A 20,909-nucleotide genomic window follows, 5' to 3' on the forward strand; every position below is an offset into this window, starting at 1 on the left:
TGAAAGCATTCATCTGCACTTAGAGTGAAAACTGGCAACACAACAGCATTATTGCCCCAGCCAGACATGAGCCAAGAGATTCACTACCACTACAAGTCTTCTCCCTTCACACCCACTAGCAGATTTAAGATCATGGTAATCACACCAGTCATCTTATAATACAGTACTGCTCCTCCTCCACACTTTGTTACTCGTGTCACAACACACTTTTATTCATAATACCAAATGTTTATACCACTGTCAATAAAAATTATAAAATATAAAATTCAGCTGCAGTACAACTGATAAGAGTAATGATAAGTCATGTTATATAAGCCACATCAAAAGCAATCCGAAATGTGGGCTCAAATTCGGAGAAGCACAAGTTGTACCCATACAAAATCTCCAATACATCTTTCAGTCTCACCAGGAGGAGGAGTGGGGGCTGTGGTGGTAGTGGAGGGGACGATAGACGGGCCAAGAGCCACAGCAGCCGCGGTGACAGCAGCAGCAGCAGTGGAGGGGGCGAGGGCGGCCAGCACCTCCTCATTGACCGCCTGCGCCAGTCCCTCATCCACCTGGTCCTCCGAGTCGGCCATCATCCTCTACGCCCAGGATGAGGCCTGCAGGGGGTGGGTCATTACAGCGTGTCCTCCAGAATCAAGCACAAGACTTAGCATGTAGTAATAAGGAAACACAAAATGTTTTGAATTTGTATCAGTCATCTGCAAAATTAAAAGTGACATTAGATTTCTTCCTAAATCAACACTTAATAATAAATGAAAGACTCAAGTTGCCAGATTTAACCAGAGATCTTCATGTACAAATTAGAGAGGAAGAATATGATTTCATGAAGGCTGTAACAAACTTCACACCAAGTCACACAAGTCTGTAAATCACATGACATTCCGGACACATGGCACACCTTGCAGTGTTACCTCTACAAGAACTGTCACGTTGTGCATCATTTAGCACTTCTACTTTAACTACAGAGTCTGGGGAGCAGCAGAGGGCTTCTTTGTTAGCCAAGACTTTGACTGGGCAAGACACGCATCTCATGACAAAGTAAGACCAATCATTTCCTACCTCCAGCACACCAAACTTTCACCTTCACGTGCCTTACCCAGAACAGAGCACCCGGCATACGGTCAAACCAGTAGGGCATCAGCAGTGGTCTCTCCCAGGCCAGACTGAGGCTCCCCACACAGCTGTCCCACCCCTGGCCCCGCCTCACCACCACACACCACACCACCACACACCTGCCACGCCCTCCAAGCCCACTCACCTGGCGCCTTGGCCGTGGTGGCATGCCCGCCCTCCAGATTCCGGGGAAAGAGTGATAGGGCGCCTCCAAGCTTGCAAACACAGGATGATGTGGAGTGAAGCGAACCATTGATTGAGGCGGAGGTAAACACTCCCCCTGACTACTGCTGATGATGATTATGGTTGTGCTCACTGTCTCCTCAACGGTACTTATTCTGCGCTTTAAGTGAGTAGCCTGCTATTATTGACACGCTGCTTAACATCCATAAAATAGTTTCAGTGCAGTCATTCAAGTCACTGTGTTCTAATTTTTATCCATATAAGCAAGAAAATTAAGTTTCTGGACCGCCTTGGAGACACTGAATGCGCACACCAATCGCGAAAAGTTTTGACATGGCCATGACTAACAGGCAGTCAATAGCACGCCAATATTGCATCTACCTCAACTCATTACTATTTCTTGTTGCTCACTTATGAAATTCTCAAGAGATATGATATGAAATTGTGCCACGCCCATGAATGCTGCTGGTGTGAAGGCCACGGCGAATGGAGGAGTGTAAGTGAAGTGTGGATCTATTGGGTTCATCTCTGTTTACTTGCCCTGCGCATTTTTGGTGACTCATTGGACACATCAAACAAAACATAGGTTACAGAACAGTTATGATCATGTAATGTATTGTACATAATATTGAAGTATTCACACGTCAAAGTACTTTTCTTAATGACAAATAATAAGACATGCAGCATTCATTAATATTTATTAAATGTAGAACATGATAAAGGCATGATGCTATGCATTTAACACATTTACATGATAACACAATGAAGAAAACCAAACTGAAAATATATTAGGAAAGTTTGGTGTATTTATTTATTTATTTACTTTAATTTATTTTATCTTATTTTATTTATTTTATTTTTTTATTTATTTATTTTTATTTATTTTTATTTATTTATTTATTTTTTTTTTTATCTCAGAGAGTTCATACGGATTTCGTATCATTGCGTACGAACATCTTAAGTTGGGACCGTTAGTGAGTCCCAGCCTACGAGAGATTAACAGTGCGAGCAAACATCTAACGAGTACAGTGTTAGAGAAAACTATTGATATTAAAGAAAGGAAAGGTATAATATATAGCTACCTTTACACTTGCTTCCCTCAACTGTACGTCCTAATGGAAGTCCTAATGAAATCCCAGTACGAAGGTGTTAGGTGGACGTGGGTCCGTCCAGCACATGCTTGTCCTGCAGGGAGGCGGTGCAGGGGAGAGAGGAGGAGCAGGGAGCACGTTCCAACTCAAGAAGCAGCAGCTCGTTCTGGCCACGCTTCAGGATTGACCAAGGCACGTAGAGAGTGACTTGCGGACCCACCTCAGGCCAGTACCTCCCCAGACAGAACCTGTTGACCCACGCCACTCCCTGGGACACAGACGTAGTAGTAATAAAAATTCAATGTCCTGTTTAGCAGCTGTTTTATTATTTATTTACTTAACTATCTATATATTGTTATTATAATTACTAATTTCTCTTTCTATTTATTTTTTTCTATTTCCTTATAATTTTCTTTTATATTTTCGCTTTTTTTTGTTTATTACTATTATCTGTTGATCTATTTATTAAGTATGCTTTGATTGCTTTATGAGAAGAAATCTCTCTCTCTCTCTCTCTCTCTCTCTCTCTCTCTCTCTCTCTCTCTCTCTCTCTCTCTCTCTCCAACACCCACCTTGCTCCAGCCATCAAGCCGCAGGAACGTGTTCAGAGGATGAGGATCTTCGTCAGGCACTATGAAAACCCCTATGTAGAAGGTGAGACCACCGCTGGGAGTACCAGGGGTGACTGGTGGGTGATGAAGGCTGCGTAAAGGAGCGTCAGGAAGTATGGAGGTGTCTGTCAGAGGTATGGCAGTCATGTTCCACCCTTCCAAAATGTGTCCATTCAGGGTAGCGTTGGAGGTAATGCCCTGGGAGGAAAAGTTTTGAAGGGATGTTAGGAAAGGTGTTTTAAAGGAAAGGTGAGAGGTCGTAGTGCTCTCTCTATCTCTCTCTCTCTCTCTCTCTCTCTCTCTCTCTCTCTCTCTCTCTCTCTCTCTCTCTCTTGCCTTATACATATTTTTTTATAGCAGGAAATGGTGAAATTCTGCGTGTATACAACGAAGAATGTGGGAAAAATAATGGAAAAGAAGGAAAAAAAAGGAAGAAAAATACAATATTTTCCGTCAGTCATTCAGTCAGTCCCTTGCCTTGAAGTCATCCATGTGAAATCCAGTGGAGATTCTGCCCTGGCTCTCCACCACGACAGTAATCGTGTCCCCCGGCGCCATCCTCACTGCCAAGTCCGTCGTCAGGCCCTGGTCCCGCGTCACGATGCCCGCGCTCCTCCCGCCCATGAACACGTACCCGCGGTCACGCACGCTGGGGAGATTTAGGCGTACTGTGCCCAGCTGGGAGAAGAGGAGCTTATGGTGGAGAAATAGATGGAATGGTGTGGAGGATTAACTAAGAGAAGGAGGAGGACGAGGAGGAGAAGGGTAAACATAGTAGACACAAGAGATCAAGGTGGAGGAAAGAAAACGAAATATAACAGAGAAGAACGGCAAGAATTAAAGACAATAATAATGAAAGAAATAAAGAAAAAGAGAAAAAGGGAAAAAAATCATCAAATTATAAACTAATTTCAGTTCGTGCACTCACAATCCTGCGGGGAATGCTGGATGAGTAGATGACGAGGCCGGCGGAGATATCAAGCCCCTCGAAGGTAAGAGGAAAACGGTTCCTGACGGTGGGGAGGCGAGCTGCTACCTTCCACACATTTTCGATAGCTGTCATGTTTATCACGCCATACACACCCTTCTTCGTCGCCCTGAGTATGGGTCCTTTCGCCACGGGGAGGTACTGGAGCGGAGTGGTGGGTAATTCAGTTCACATAAGGTAATGTTAGTAAGGAAAGTAACAAGAATAACTCGTCCAAACCAATTCAGAACATAAGAACATAAGAAATAAGGGAAGCTGCAAGAAGCGACCAGGCTTACACGTGGCAGTCCCTGTATGAAACACACCTACCTATTTCCATCTGTTATCCCCATCCATAAACTTGTCTAATCTTCTCTCAAAGCTCTCTAGTGTCCTAGCACTAACTACATGATTACTGAGTCCGTTCCACTCATCTACCACTCTATTTGAAAACCAATTTTTTCCTATCTCCTTCCTAAACCTAAATTTTTCAAGCTTGAACCCGTTATTTCTTGTTCTACCCTGGTTGCTGATCCTAAGAATTTTGCTTACATCTCCCTTGTTATAACCCTTATACCACTTAAAGACTTCTATCAGGTCCCTCTTAGGCTTGCATTAAAAAAACGCTGGTTAATTTAGGATAAAACGACACGACATGGTAGATTTAGAAAGAAAAAATGACACGATATTGTAGATTTAAATGGGAAAAATGCAATAAAGTATGGTCGACATCGAAGGAAAAATAATATAACTAAGGTCGATGATTTAGAAGACAAAAGACAAAAAAATAAAAATAAAAAAATAAGTAAAAACAGTCGATTTAAAAGAGAGAAAAAAAAATAATCATCGCTCACGAACAACATAAAAACAAATAATAATGGAAAAATAAAAAATAAACACGACAAACACAGTACCTGTAACCCATTTCCTATAACATCTGGAAGGGAACCATACGTAGGGAAAACCCATAAGGAACCTAACCAACCTAATCCTCTAGTTCACGGGCCTTACCTTGCTCATCACGTCCCTGATGGCTAGGTACTTGTCCGTGAAGTCGCCTGCCTCAGACAACAGGGCGTCATAGTCGTAAGAGGTTGGGTTAGCCCGGAATTTGTCTCTTAAGCTGGAACCTGACGGAGGAGAGAGAGAGAGAGAGAGAGAGAGAGAGAGAGAGAGAGAGAGAGAGAGAGAGAGAGAGAGAGAGAGAGAGAGAGAGAGAGAGATTATGATTGTTTTTATTTCTATGGCATCAGCTTCATTGCCAGAGAGAGAGAGAGAGAGAGAGAGAGAGAGAGAGAGAGAGAGAGATTATGATTGTTTTTATTTCTATGGCATCAGCTTCATTGCCAGAGAGAGAGAGAGAGAGAGAGAGAGAGAGAGAGAGAGAGAGAGAGAGAGAGAGAGAGAAATTTCCTCGCCCATATAGCTATAAAAACACGGTGAACAGATACATAAATAGATAAATAACTGCGAAATAAACAAAAATACGGAAAAAATAAGAATAAAAAGAAAATAAAAGAAAATACGAGAGAGAGAGAGAGAGAGAGAGAGAGAGAGAGAGAGAGAGAGAGAGAGAGAGAGAGACGTAGTAGTAGTGGTACCTGAAGTGAGACCGAAGGAGGTGCCGCCGTGGAACATCAACATATTGACGGAGACGTTCATGGGGAGGTAGTGTTCAAGTCTCTCCACCACCGCCTGCACGGGAGACGGGGCACAGTGGAGGGGTCAACATGAAAACTGTGATAAGAAAGCTTGCCAACACACGTAAGTCAATCAATCAATAAAGAATGTGTCGTTCTTCTATACAAGACCACATTCTGAATCAATTCTGCGCCGCCACCACATTCAAGAGGCTCTGGTTGAAGTGACACGGGTTTTCAGGAGTATTTTTACGTTCCTAGATTAAAAAGATTTTTACATTATCAAAAGAAGAAACACTCTTGAGAACCCGGCTAATTATCTCTGTGGAGTTGGGAAACAGTCGTGGTGAGCAAACAAGGCGTTTCTGGATACGAGCCTAACATTGCACGATCTTTTTGTGTCTCTAAATTACGAAAAAAAAACTTCTTCTTCCATCATTTATGCCTTCTACTTTCTTACCTCCTTCTTCATTCGGGTAATCATCTCTGTGGCGATGGAAAACAGGCGTGATGACAGAGCAAAGGGTTTCCCAATAAGGACCTGGATCAGAGAAGCTAAGACTGAGAGGAGACATTGAACGCAGTGGAAGTTATCGCATAAAACTTGACATTATACCACAAGTGAACACCGCATCTTGGTCAGCCTTCGTCACCTAAAACTTCCTGCCTCTTTTCCCCCCGCCCCACCCCGCCACCTGGCAGTCAACGGTGTGGTTGTGCAGCCCCCATTGGTCCATCCAGCCTGAGTGGTATTCTGAGTTGTCCACGGGACCGAGGCGCTCAAACAGACGCTGCATCTTGAACATCTCCTTGGGGTCTTGTCTGACGAAAAAGGGAGGGTGGGAGCCATATTTACAAAGAAATAGCCATGACCAAGATCCACATTCTGCAATCCTCTGTTCCCTCACCACGACTATTCCCAAACGCCACAAAGATGATTAGCGAAGTTCCGAAGAGTGTTTCTTCTGTTAATAACATAGAAATCATGTTAAGGTGTCACTGAATCCATAAAACACACACACACACACACACACACACACACACACACACACTTAAAAACATGTGTAACTTATTATGAACCTGCATCCTGGAACGTTTTGCTCTCTCAACATGATTATTTTCAAAGGTCCCCGGAGATAAGTAGCTGGGTTTTAAAGAGTATTTTTCATGTTAATAATGTAGGAAACATGTTAATCTGTCACTAAAACCATAAAAAAATAAAATAAAATAAAATAAAAACCAATATCACTCCATCACGGGGCTTTTGAATGTAGTGTAAAGGAGCAGCGCAGAAGTGTTTCAAAATAGAGGGAGTGGCCGTGACCCCAGCTGGTCCCTGCCCGCCGCCACCTTCGTACTGACGGTGTGGTGTGGCTCCCCCCAGTTGTCACACCAGCCACCGTACACCAAGTAAATGAAGGGACATTGGGGCTTAGTCAAGCGCTGTGTCCAGCCGGGATTCCTGCCTAGAGAGAGAGAGAGAGAGAGAGAGAGAGAGAGAGAGAATAATGTTAGTTTCCTGGTGCCGTTTAAAAAAAAATATTAGTATTTGGCTTGAGAGAGAGAGAGAGAGAGAGAGATCTACTAAATACTCATACATAGCTAATTACTTATATTACAAATAAACAAAAGAGCATCACTTTTCCCTCAGTTTTTCGGTGGAAGAGGTAGCGTTCTTGCTCGTGACCTAACCCGGCGCAATATGACCTCCTTGTAGCAACGCAATACCCCACTCAATGAAGAAACCAACAGATGAAACGCTAAAGAAATAGATTCGGTCGTTTTATCCTGTTTCGTCTTATTTATTTATATGTACTTTTTATTATTGTTCTTGTCTAGTGGAAGTTAACTGGGCTTTTTTTTTTTTCTATGGATGTTTTCATGCTCCTAGTGACTGTAACAGGGACTTTACACCGTTAACTGACAAAGGAAATAGAATGAAAGGAAACATAAACTAATCATTTAAATTAATGAAAGTTCAAAGTGTTGTTATTATTTCTACTATTTGTTTGTAGCTATGAATAACTGTTCGAATGTTCAAGTGCCTATCTATCTATGTATTTATCTATTTATTTATTTATTTATTTATCTATCTATCTGTCTATTAAAAGAAACATCTTACTTATACACAGCACATAATTTCGTGTAACCAAAATCTTGCACCTTCACTTACTCACATACTGCAAAGGCTAACCACGCCACTCACCCACAAAGCAGTCATCTGTCTCATACACCCTCGGAATCTTGCCCTTCACCAGGCTGCTCATGGGGCTGTACGGGATGTAGACTACAGTGCGTGGGCCAAGCTCCTTCAGGAATTCCTTCATGAATATGAGATTCACCTGGGCACACACGAGGGGAGAGGATTGTAAAGAGGGGAGAGGATTGTAATGTTAGTTTGCAGCTACGAAGAAATGTTCAAATGTATGAGTGTCTATTTATCTATTTATCTATCTATCCATTTATTTATCCATCTATCTCTCCTACCTACCTATCTATCTGTTTAACATCTAACTCTCCATCTATCTATCTACCTACCTGTCTATCTTTCCATCTCTTCATCCATCCATACATACATACATACATCTACCTATCCAAATATCTGTCTATTCACCTATGTATATATATATATATATATATATATATATATATATATATATATATATATATATATATATATATATATATATATATATATATATATATATATATATATATATATATATATAAAAGAAAAAACAAATAGTAAGGCATTAGTTCTCAAACAGAGTGGTAAATGAATAGAAGACTCAGTAATTATGTGGTTAGTGGTGAGTCATTAGGAAGCTTTAAAAAACTCAAAAGATTATTTTGCATATGTATAACAGTTCCTTTTTACCTAAGGAACTTATCACAATTGTTACGTAAGAATTCTTTAAATTCAAATTTTTTTCAAAATTTTGAACGCAGGTAACCTGTAAAAAAAATTGAAAAACATTTTCGATGATATTTTTTCATTGGATGTTATAAATAATTAAATCAATAATTGGAGAAGAAAAATAGGGATATATAAATTATATATCTATTTAAAAAGTGTGTTTTCTACTCGTCGTAATTTTTTATAAAAGGTGAAATATGATTTTTATCTGTACCGTAACTTAAAAAAACTCGAAAGAATATTTTTCATATGTATAATAGTTCCTTTTTACATAAAGAACTTATCACAATTGTTAAGTAAAAATTCTTTAAATTCAATTTTTGTACAAAATTTTGGACGCAGGTCCGGACCTGAAAAAAAATTGAAAAAAATTTCTGATAAGATTTTTTCATTAGAGGTTATAAATGATTAAATCAATACTTGGAGAAGAAGAATAGGGATATATGAATTATACATCTATTTAAAAAGTGTGTTTTCTACTCGTCGTAATTTTTTATAAAAGATGAAATATATTTATCTGTACCGTACCTTAAAAAACTCCAAAGACTATTTTGCATATGTATAATAGTTCCTTTTTACATAAAGAACTTATCACAATTGTTATGTAAAAATTCTTTAAATTCAATTTTTTTACAAAATTTTGGACGCAGGTCCGGACCTGTAAAAAAATTGAAAACAAATTTCTGATAAGATTTTTTCATTGGAGGTTATAAATGATTAAATCAATAATTGGAGAAGAAGAATAGAGATATATAAATTATATATCTATTTAAAAAGTGTGTTTTCTACTCGTCGTAATTTTTTATAAAAGGTGAAATATGATTTTTATCTGTACCGTACCTTAAAAAACTCAAAAGACTACTTTCCATATGTATAATAGTTCCTTTTTACAAAAAGAACTTATCACAATTATTATGTAAGGATTCTTTAAATTCAATTTTTTTTTTCAAAATTTTGAACGCAGGTCCTGTAACCGGACCTGTAAAAAAAATTGAACCGGACCAGTAAAAAAATTGAAAAAAATTTCTGATAAGATTTTTTCATTGGAGGTTATAAATGATTAAATCAATAATTGGAGAAGAAGAATAGGGATATATAAATTATATATCTATTTAAAAAGTGTGTTTTCTACTCGTCGTAATTTTTTATAAAAGGTGAAATATGATTTTTATCTGTACCGTACCTTAAAGGATTAGTCTTGTTTATGGACGGGGATGACAGCTGGAAGCGTAGACCTGATGGCTTTTTGTAGTTTCCTTTGTTTTCTTAGGCCCTTATGATTTTTTTCCCTCTTTCTTTTTTTTATGAAATTGGACTGAACACTTAAGAAAATAAAATTCCATCTATCGATCTATCTATCTATCTGTATGTCTATATATTAACTGACTAAATAACTGACTAACTGACTGACTAAATTAACTAAACTAACTAAATAAATAAATAATAAATAAATCAGACTTTACCTACAACACACAAGATTCAAAACGTGCTGGAAATGTATAAGCGTAATGGGTGCAAGACTGGAAAATTTGTTGAAACAGGAAGTAAGAAACGTACCACAAGCGCGCATTTCCGATCCAACCTCTTTGTTTCTAAGGACAAGGCTCTGTACTCTCAACGTGGCCTGTGTGATTCACCTACGGTCGTCTGCTGTGTGTGTGTGTGTGTGTGTGTGTGTGTGTGTGTGTGTGTGTGTGTGTGTGTGTTATTGTTTTAATGTTTTACTGTCGTGGTGTTTTCGGTTTTAGTGATTTATCATTTGTCATTACTATTTTGTCATATGCTTCGCTATCCTTTATTAGAATGACAGTATATTGTTTTACGGATATACTGTTATTATTTCTAGTATCTGATAATTGGGATATGTTCTTTACTTAAAAAAGAACCATTGTATACAGTTAAAATATTATTTAGTGTTCTTAGTAGTGTGTCATAGATAATAATCATATTTCACTTTAAAATAAAATTAAGGCTTTTTCAATTGATTTTTTTTAATCAATATTTTTCTTCCACTATTCCATATTTAATTACCTGTAACCTTAGAGGAAAAATTTTAATCGCAAATTTTTTTTCTTTTTTCTTTTTTTTTTTTTTTTTGTACAAGTCCGGATCTGTGTTGAAAAATGAAAAATAAATCAATTATTTTTTTATCAGTCTATCTTTTTTTTTTTTTTTTTTTTGCACAGGTGTTTCATCAGCCTATCAGTCTCGTGAAGTGGAAACAATTAGAAGTCAATGAACTGCCTAATATGACCTAATCGTAATATTATCATGTTTTTTTCTTAATAATCTACATTCTTTTTCGCATATTTTTCGACCAAAACCGCAAATATTACGTTTTTCAATATATTTCCAATTATTTTCTCTTTTCTCTAATAAAATTAAATCTATCACGTTTCTCAATATTTTTTTTTCTCTCATACTAAATTAATTACATCTCCAAGTGGAAATAAAATAATGATCAGTATTATTATTATTATCAGTCTTGGGGAGCAGATGAAAACAACAAAAAATAAAGGGTCTTGCTTTCTGCTGACGTATTGCCCTCCGCTGCGTCGACAAAGAAAACGAGCTGAGTGGAAGTGACGTCACTGATGCTGATATTCCGCTAGTGATGAAAGTGTTGAAGGCAGAGAAAGGAAGTTGTGACGAAAACACAGGAAGGAAGACAGAAGAATAATGGTGTTGCGTCTCTCTCTCTCTCTCTCTCTCTCTCTCTCTCTCTCTCTCTCTCTCTCTCTCTCTCTCTCTCTCTCTCTCTCTCTCTCTCTCTATCGTACCGTCAGTATGATGATCGGGCCGTTACTCTCATACATCATGGGTCGTATCCTGGGCAGCAGCTCCTTCCTCATCCAGTTGTCCATGTGTCTCTTGAACGCTGGCACACACACACACACACACACACACACACACACACACACACACACACACACACACACACACACACACACACACACACACACACACACACACACACATTAGTACTTCACGATTCGTTAGCATATCAAAACTGTTGCCAATTTCATCCAGATAAATTCAACTCACAAATATTTTTCTCCCTTTGTTAAGTCTTGAAATACTAATAAATGAATAAATACAATGCACACACACAAATAGCAATAATAATAATAATAATAATAATAATAATAATAATAATAATAATAATAATAAAAGAAATTGCGTAATGTTTAAATTTCATACAAATAAATTGAATTCAAGAATAATTCTCCCTATATATATATATATATATATATATATATATATATATATATATATATATATATATATATATATATATATATATATATATATATATATATATATACGAGTATATATATATATATATATATATATATATATATATATATATATATATATATATATATATATATATATATATATATATATATATATATATATATATATATATATATATATATATATATATATATAATAAAAATACAGAAGACCAAAAAAAAAATGTGTTAATGTGTCAATTCCATCCAAATACACTCAGCTCACGAAGGATTCTCCCTATATTAAATTCTTATACAAATAATTATAATAATAAATAAATTTAAATAAAAAATAATAAAAGTAGCCTAAGTTGTCATAATTCACCGTGGAAGAATTATTACTGGCGGCACATCGGACGCAAAACCGGGAAATTTACTTGACACGGCGCCAAATGAAACCCTAAAACTAAATACTCTTAACCTTGTCCCCGCTCTGGCACGATACGTGGCACAAGGTGACGTGACACTACAATTTTTTTTTTTTTTTCCATGATTAGTCTTATTTTACTCTGATAAAGAAGTCTGATATGTAGCACAAGTTGACATGACCTCGAATATTTAACATTATTAGTTTTATTTTTCATTCTAATTACTCATTACTGTGCACGGCAACATGCCATAAAACTTTGAAATTTGCGGTCTCATTTCCATTCCAACAATACGTACGTACAGTACTGGGTGACATGACCACAGAGAACACTAATACGTATATTCTTATTTTCCACTCTGCCTATGACCTCCACACAATGACGCAGCTATGGCCAGAGTTCTCAAACGTTTTGGTGTCTAACTTCAACTACGTACATTTAACAGGTTTTAGTGGAAGTTATTCGGATGTTGTCATGATTCATGATAGTTCAACATTCATTCTGCATCGTCAATAGGAAAAAAAAACTCATCGGAACTCGATTATTTGAGTGGGCTTTCAAAATTGTCCTAGTGAGAAAACAAAACGTAAAAGAAAACAAGCCCATATATAACATTGATGTTTGTAGTCTACATTCTCCACGTAGCCTTGCATCCTGACTATTATTGTTTTATGTTTTTAGGATGTCCTGTCCTTATCTGCCCTACCTTTCTCCGCCTTGTCCGGACGTCCCCCAGTCCCCCACGCCCCTCCTGGCACTCACCGGGGCTTGATGTGTTCAGGCGGATGTCTGGGTGCTGCTTCAGGAGCCAGTAAGGTAATCCACCCTTTAAAACAGAATTACATATTACTACAACACATAAGCCCCTATTCCTCAAGGTTTACCTCAGCCACATTTAAGAGGTTTTAATGTAGGTTACTGGAGTTCTCAAAAATGTCTCCATAATTCTAATGGTAGTTTGATAAAGATTCTACACCATCGATAAGAGAAGTCACACATGGAGACCTGACAAATCGTCCGTGGGCTGCTTGCAAATGATCGTGATGAGAACAAAATGTTTAGGAACACGTGCAACAAGCCCCTGTGTTGTTAACTGTGTTCATGCATTGTATCATCATAAAATTATCATTGTATAGTTAAATGTTCATTAAACTCATACTTCACTTCCTTTGTGTGATATTTTTACAGTGTCAAAATTAAGGACACATTTATATATATTATTAGGCCTATCCTGCTTCAATATTATTATTAAGCCGCTTTCTGAATGTTTGTAAGTTAACGACACACTTGACCTTGTGCTGGCAGCCATCATGGTTATCGAGGTTTCGTAAGTGTGTGTGTGTGTGTGTGTGTGTGTGTGTGTGTGTGTGTGTGTGTGTGTGTGTGTGTGTGTGTGTGTGTGCGCGCGCGCGCGTGTGCGCGCGCGCCTCCGCCTGCTTCGTCATTCTTGTGACACTGTTATCTTGAGCACCAAGCGTTGAGGGGAAGGCAGTGTCGGTGACTATCGAGCGTGGAATCCGGTGCGAGGTGTCTTTAATCAGACTTTCCCTTGGCTTACGCAAAGTTTATGGATCCTGAGACACTTCTGCGCCGCACCTCCACTACTTTCAAAAGGCGCGAGTTTTTAGGGGTGATCATACGGTTTTAATGACAGACTGACAAGATTCTCACATTACCACAGAAGGAATATCCCTGGGAACCCAGCTAATCATCCCTGTAGTGAGAAAGCAGTGTTTCTGAATATGTGCCTATATCCCTATTCTGTGACAAGAGAAAAAAATAAATAAAACAGATAATGATATGGCAGCATGAATTGACACTTCCCACCGCAGCTGTGCATGATAGCCTTCAGTTGTGCGCACGCGTAATACAAACGATATTAATACTACGATAACATTTTCATCCGTAGCTACACGAAGACTGTTAGTATAAAGGATGACAAATCTTCCTTTCGCACCGATAGTCCCCACAGAAAATAGATAAATAAATAAATAAATAATAATAATAATAATAATAATAATAATAATAATAATAATAATAATAGCATAACCTTAGTTAAAAAAAAAAGTGAAAAAACTTCAATTTAAGAATTTTCATCTGATAATTGGAATAAGTTCCTTACATAAGAAGTGCTTGTGTTTGAAACGTAAGGGACTTCCTCTTATTCCTATTCTGTCCATCTCCCTAACGCAAGAATTAACCAGCATTCCCAGCCTTTCATCTTTTTTTACGGATAAACTCAGGAACTCTTTGCTTGATTTTGTATATCCTGCTGCCTGTGACTTACACTCTTTCAGGAGAGAGGCTTCAAGACACTTCTCATAATTTTGGAATTTCTATTTTGCTGTCTTTATGTTGCCGTTGATCAGATCCTCTCTTACATAAAATAATAAATAGATAAATAAATACATAAATAAATAAACAAATCAATAAACAAGTAAACAAATACATAAATACGCAAATGAATAAACAAATAAATAATGCTTTCCCTACCACTCCTGTCCCGGCTCACCATATCCCTCTCTGCGTAGATGTAGGGACCGATGTCCAGGATGACGTCCAGCCCCACCCGCTGTGCCGTCTTGATAAACGCCTCCAGGTCATTGTTCCCAGAGAAGTGATACTCGCCCTGCCGCGGCTCATGCGTCGCCCACTCGACCACTCTGCCAGCGTGAAAGATTGTGTGCAGGAAATATACCTTGTGGATCTACGGACTTATTCTGAAACGCTCCTGCGCCGTACCTCCACTATTTTCAAAAGACTCTAGTTGAAATTGCAAGAGTTTTTAATGGTGTTTCCATGGTTCTAGTAACATTAACAAGATTTTCACATAATCAACAGTCGTAGAAATCCGGCTCATCATCGTTATGGCCTTTGAAAATAGTCGTGGTGAGAGGGAAAAGCGTGTCAGACAGAATAAGGGTGTTCATACCATTTTTGCTAACTTGCTACCATTGTGTCATTGCTAAAGCTTCTCATTTTATTACAATGGTGTGCTCAAGTTTAAGCTGCACTTTTGAATGATTGCACTCACAGAAACAGCATTGTTACTGTCGTGTATTTAATAAGATTTTTTTTTTTTTTTTGGCTGTAGCTTAACCTTTAAAACAAAATTGTCTAAGGGTACTCTACAATACCATAACTAATAAGGCTTTTTAGCGCTTATAGGTTGATTTTCATAGTAATACTGCCAAAAATTATCCCAACAAAATAAGATGTTTCGGTAAGTGAAAGCGTGAACATCAAAATCCCACACACAACCTGACCCACCTCTCCCTTCAGTACACCCCAGCCACATCTCAAAACCCATAAAATACATTCAAACTCCCTCATCAAAACTCAAAAGTCTTAAAATATAAATAATTACAAAAATAAATAAATAAATAAAAAATACCAAAACTTCAACAACGCAACAAGCTCCAATCCAAGCTTTCACCACACCTGCTGCACCTCATCCCCACACATCTTACGTCTGTACAGTATTGAATCCCGCCATCCTCAGCTTCCACAGCCTGTCGAACCAGTCTGCGGCGAGCACGCGGAAGTAATGGATGGAGCCTGACACGATGCGGTAGGGCTGGCCGTCCTTCAGGAACTGGGAATTCTCGTAATCGATCTCGAAAGTGCGCCCCTGCTGTAGGAGAGGGAGCGTCAGGTGTGTGTGTGTGTGTGCGTGTGTGTACGAGCGTGTATGTGTGTGCGTGTGTGTGAGTCTGTGTAAAATCTTATTTGCGCACGGCGTTCCAGACTTTACTGCTGAGGCACCAATATTTCGGTCAATTAATCATTTGTTTGTTACTTGGTTTCATTGGATGCTATACATTTGGAACCATTCATCTGCTAAATGCTTTCAGGAGACGACATCTAAACGATCTTACCTCTTGGTTTTATCTAGCTGACCAGCCCCTGAAGACGTCAAATAAGCAAATAGATAAGTGAATGATTAATACATATCTCTCGTTTACATTTAAATACAAGTATGCATGTGAATAAACGAGGGCAGAAAATATATTCAATACACAGTACTTATTTTACTATTTCCATAACATAAGAACATTAGAACATAAGAAATAAGGGAAGCTGCAAGAAGCGACCAGGCTTACACGTGGCAGTCCCTGTATGAAATATACCTACCTATTTCCATCTATTATCCCCATCCATAAACCAGTCTAATCTTCTCTTAAAGCTCTCTAATGTCCTAGCACTAACAACATGATTACTGAGTCCGTTCCACTCATCTACCACTCTATTTGAAAACCAGTTTCTTCCTATCTCCTTCATAAACCTAATTTTTTTTCAAGTTTGAACCCGTTATTTCTTGTTCTACCCTGGTTGCTGTTCCTAAGAATTTTGCTTACATCCTCTTGTTATAACCCTTATACCACTTAAAGACTTCTATCAGGTCCCCTCTTAACCTACGTCTCTCTAAAGAATGTAGAATTATCAGCTTCAGTCTCGCCTCGTAAGGAATACTCCTCATCCCTTGTATCCTTTTATCATTCTCCTCTGTACTGATTCTAATAGACCTATATATTTCTTGTAATGTGGGGACCAGAACTGCACAGCGTAGTCTAGATGAGGTCTGACCAGCGCCAAGTATAACTTTAATATTAATATTAATAAAGAGAAAGATAAACAGTTGGGAAAAAAAATGTATTTTTTTTCTTTAAGTTGTTAGAAGATATTCGATGAAAAGAAAAAGAGCGTGGCGTGGCGCGCTACCTGATTGGTAACTGTATATAGGCACGTGGGTGTTACCACACATGTGTTCCTGATGACACACACACACACCCACCCACACACACCCACACACACACAAAGACCACGTCAGGCCATCACCTGCACACACACACACACACACACACACACACACAAAGAACACGTCACGCCACCACCTGGGGACAACTGACGTCATTCATTTTAAGTCCTTGACTCAGCCTGCGTGCCTTCGGTCAAGATGGAAAGTCTGTGTGTTTACTTATTTGTATTTTCACAGGATTGAGTTAGGCTCATAATATCCCCTTATATTACTAAACTGTCATATTCTTTCTTTTGATTTACGTATAGTAACTATTTGTGCACACGACTTTCTCTAGTAATGCATTCCATTGGTTAAGTGCGTTTCTACACATCCTTATCTTCTATTATCGCTGTGTGTGTGTGTGTGTGTGTGTGTGTGTGTGTGTGTGTGTGTGTGTGTGTGTGTGTGTGTGTGTGTGTGTTATCGCCAACACGTTGCACTCCTCAGCTAGCTAACAAAGGAAAGGGAAGCGGACGAATCAGCTCCCATTTCCTCTTCCTTTCCTGTCATAACATTTTAAAAATTAGTGGAACAGGGAAAAAATTGGTCTTCCGTTCTTGGTAGCTAGAGTGCTTCAGGAAAACACAAGCTCACGTTCTTCCTCTCCACGCTGATGGTGCGCAGAAACATGTATGTAGTATAAAGAACACGGATTTCATGTAGGACAAGAAATAACGTGGCATGACTCATTCTCGCTTTTAATGCCTTGACACAAAAAGGAGTAAATAGAAATAGGACAGTAGCCGTATAAATGTAACAACGGGAAATTTAATTGTGCACTGCTATCAAGGAATCCACCACTGATGCAACTGGTACGTTCCTACATTACTAACGAAGAGTGTCCTCGTGTGGATAGAATAGCAAAAAAATAATAAATAAAAGTCACGAATATACTTCTGATAGAATAAGTTACGAGGATGCAGGCTTACCTATTAAAGAAACTGACACAATATTAGCACGGGATAAAATCAAGAGAATGCACACGTTTTTTTTTTTTCTTTTTTTTTTATGTAGGAGGGACACCAGCCAAGGGTAACAAAAATTTAAGAAAAAAAAAACACAGATGCCGGTCTCGAATGTAGTCCGAAGCGGTGGTCAAAAAATTGAAGGATAAGTGTCTTGAAACGTCCCACTTGAAGAAGTTCAAGTCATAGGAAGGTGGAAATATAGAAACAGGCAGGGAGTTCCAGAGTTTACCAGAGAAAGGGATGAATGATTGAGAATATTGGTTAACTCTTGCATTAGAGAGGTGGACAGAATAGGGGTGAACGAAAGGTAGATGTTGACAGAGTTGAAAGAGTTTGACTAAGAAAGGTGCAAGCACGGAGGCACAGTTTCGGAGAACAATGGGAGGGACAGCGAGGGCATGGAAAACATCATTGCCAAGAATTTTAATAAGTAGCATGAAGTAGTCAGAGGGTGGAGAGGGAGGAACAAATCCTGAATCATCCAAGGAAGAGTTTTTAGCAAAGGTTTGAGCGAAGAGTTCAGCTTTAGAGATAGATGTGATAGCAGTGGTGCCATCTGGTTGAAATAAAGGAGGGAAAGAAGAAACAAAGTTATTGGAGATTGTTACCACCAGAAGGCGTAATCACAGGAGTAAGGTCATATAAAGGAAGGAAATAGTTAATTGTAGTTGTGAAGATGGGATGTAGAGCGAGGCGGTGGTGTAGGATGGTACTGAGGTCTGATGTTTATATTCGAAGGTGTCGAGACAGCATTAACGGGGAGATAAGACATAGAGGAGATGAATAATTGTGCTGACTCAAGGGGCCTCCGAGGTTGACCTCTGTCCCTATGGCCTGGCAGAGAAGAGGGACCCTTTATCCCTCTGGTTAGGCCGGGAGGCAGAGGGAAGCCTGTTGTTGTGAGAAGAGCTGTACTCTGGTCACTGGTAGAGCGGTGTGGAAAACGGACGGCAAAGTACCCAGGATTGTTCAATAGACCCCGAATACGTAAGTTGAAGACACAACATTGTTCTATAGGTTTCGACGCTATATACGTTGTGAACCGTAAGGAATGTAATTGTTGCTATAATTACAATCTGTGTATTGACCAGTATATGTACTTACGATCCCGAAATCGTTCTTGTCAGGTTTGACCGTAACTGAATAAACTAACGAGTCAACGAAACGGGTCTAGTTCCTATCCACTTGTCGCATTGTGGCGGCAAAAGAGATGTTTTTGGCTAGGTGCCAGAAGTCACGAGGGGAGTTAGATCTTAAAAGATTTTGACACTTTCTCTTAATGAAGGAGTTTTTGGCTAGTTGGAGAACAGACTTGGCATGGTTCCAGGCAGAAATATAAAGTGAATGAGATTCTGGTGATGGAAGGCTTAAGTACTTTTTGTGGGTCATCTCTCTATCATGTATAACATGAGAACAAGCTGTGTTAAACCAAAGTTTGGAAGGTTTAGGTAGAGAAAAAGAGTGAGGACTGTACGCCTCCATGCTAGACACTATCACCTCTGTTATGCGCTCGGCACACAGAGACGGGTCTGTCACGAAAGCAGTAGTCATTCCAAGGAAAATCAGCAAAATACCTCCTCAGGTCCCTCCAACTAGCAGAGGCAAAACGCCAGAGGCACCTCCGCTTAGGAGGGATTGGAGTGGGGAAAAGATGAGGTTTATTGGAGGAGAGGTGGTGTTCTACAGATTGAAAATTAGATCTAAGACCGCGGATGTTGCAGAAGTTAATGAAGAAAAAGTTGAGGGGGTGTCAAGACACTTAGGGTCGATACCAGAAGAGCAGTCCGACCTGGGGATATTTGTGGTCCTCTCTCTAGATGGGGATTCCGAGACTGGTATAGGAATCGCCATGATAATTTTGAATTTTGAGTGAAGAGTGTGTGTGTGTGTGTGTGTGTGTGTGTGTGTGTGTGTGTGTGTGTGTGTGTGTGTGTGTGTGTGTGTGTGTGTGTGTGTGTGTAATTAGGTGCTTGTGGTTTTGTGTAAAGGAAGAGAGTTGTCTTTGGAGGGCAGGCTGTGACTGCCCCCTTGTGCTGTGAGACAAAGAGAAACGTTTAATGATGGTTTAATGATAAGTTCACAGTACCCCCTGATCCAATGCTTTATACCTTACTGAGAGTAATTATCGTTTCGGCAGGTGCCTACTGCCTCCTCCTGATCTGTGGATTGCAGTGTTGCATGGGATGTGTAACACTAAAGGATCGAGTCTCCAAGTGTTAAAAATGCCTACGACGTTCAATTTTCTTGCTTTTTTACTTATTCCTTCCTGCTTCCTCCTCCGAACATGCTTCCTTCCTTATTCATTCGGTCAATATTCTAATCTAATTCAGTTTAAATTATTAACCGCATTTCATTACCATGGCACACTGATATAATTAATCAAACATATCAAGAAGTGAAAAAAAAAAAATCCAGAGATGCATTTGTCTAGTGGGGAATGTCTAAGAAATTCTAAAGGGAAACTACCATGAGGATATGTTAGAAGTAAAACTATATGTCTATGTGGCAACAGTGAATATCAAGTGGAAAACAACCCAGAACTATAAAGACCGCAGGTCAAACACCTCAGATGCCAGTAACCTCAAGTACTTACGTGGACTTGAGTGAAGGCTGACTGGGCGACCAGGGCCACACACACACACACCACGCCAAAATGTCCCTTCATCGCCATACGTCTTCCATGTAATTCAATGACTGCCAGCAAAATTACTATCTTACCTAGCACGTCCTTCTTTCTTGCCGCGTCCACCGCGTGTGCTACAACGTGTGCCGCTCCGGTGTACTTTGAGACTGGAGACGTTATCATACAAACCAATCTGTCTAAACAAAGAAGCTTGCTATATATTACCAAATACGCCTACCACACATTAATAAAATAGATTAGTTCAATTAGCAAAATAACACAGTAACGGATTATTATTATTATTATTATTATTTCTTCCTGTTTT

The 20,909-nt window shown here is 38.9% G+C and overlaps 1 protein-coding gene across 5 annotated transcripts; it reads right to left on the minus strand.

Moving 5' to 3' along the window:
• Positions 1-1,983: 1,983 nt before the first annotated feature.
• Positions 1,984-20,739, minus strand: LOC135115750 (beta-galactosidase-like). 5 transcript variants are annotated; one of them, XM_064032711.1, is made up of 13 exons: positions 20,555-20,738; positions 15,663-15,823; positions 14,705-14,855; positions 12,955-13,018; positions 11,309-11,406; positions 7,818-7,953; positions 6,962-7,077; positions 5,573-5,666; positions 4,983-5,101; positions 3,933-4,133; positions 3,482-3,682; positions 2,966-3,202; positions 1,984-2,661 (listed from the first exon to the last, which is right to left on the minus strand). In XM_064032711.1, exons 1-13 carry the CDS (start codon positions 20,630-20,632, stop codon positions 2,452-2,454), a joined length of 1,866 nt encoding a protein of 621 aa, XP_063888781.1. In that variant the 5' UTR covers positions 20,633-20,738; the 3' UTR covers positions 1,984-2,451. The 5 variants fall into 5 exon arrangements, with proteins under 5 accessions (XP_063888781.1, XP_063888782.1, XP_063888780.1 ...); XM_064032712.1 differs by having other exon boundaries at positions 6,974-7,077; positions 15,663-15,826; XM_064032710.1 differs by having other exon boundaries at positions 15,663-15,826; positions 20,555-20,736.
• Between the last annotated feature and the right edge of the window lie 170 nt (positions 20,740-20,909).

Source organism: Scylla paramamosain, chromosome 29 (assembly GCF_035594125.1).
Source record: "Scylla paramamosain isolate STU-SP2022 chromosome 29, ASM3559412v1, whole genome shotgun sequence".
Taxonomy (NCBI): Eukaryota; Metazoa; Arthropoda; class Malacostraca; order Decapoda; family Portunidae; genus Scylla; species Scylla paramamosain.

Excerpts from the sequence above, each read along its gene's own strand:
- LOC135115750 (XM_064032710.1), bottom strand. The coding sequence starts at position 20,632 with ATGGCGATGAAGGGACATTTTGGCGTGGTGTGTGTGTGTGTGGCCCTG. Across the intron at positions 5,102-5,572 it reads CTCCTTCGGTCTCACTTCAG|GTTCCAGCTTAAGAGACAAA; the intron begins GTACCACTACTA and ends CTCCTCCGTCAG. Across the intron at positions 3,683-3,932 it reads CCAGCATTCCCCGCAGGATT|CTGGGCACAGTACGCCTAAA; the intron begins GTGAGTGCACGA and ends CTCTTCTCCCAG.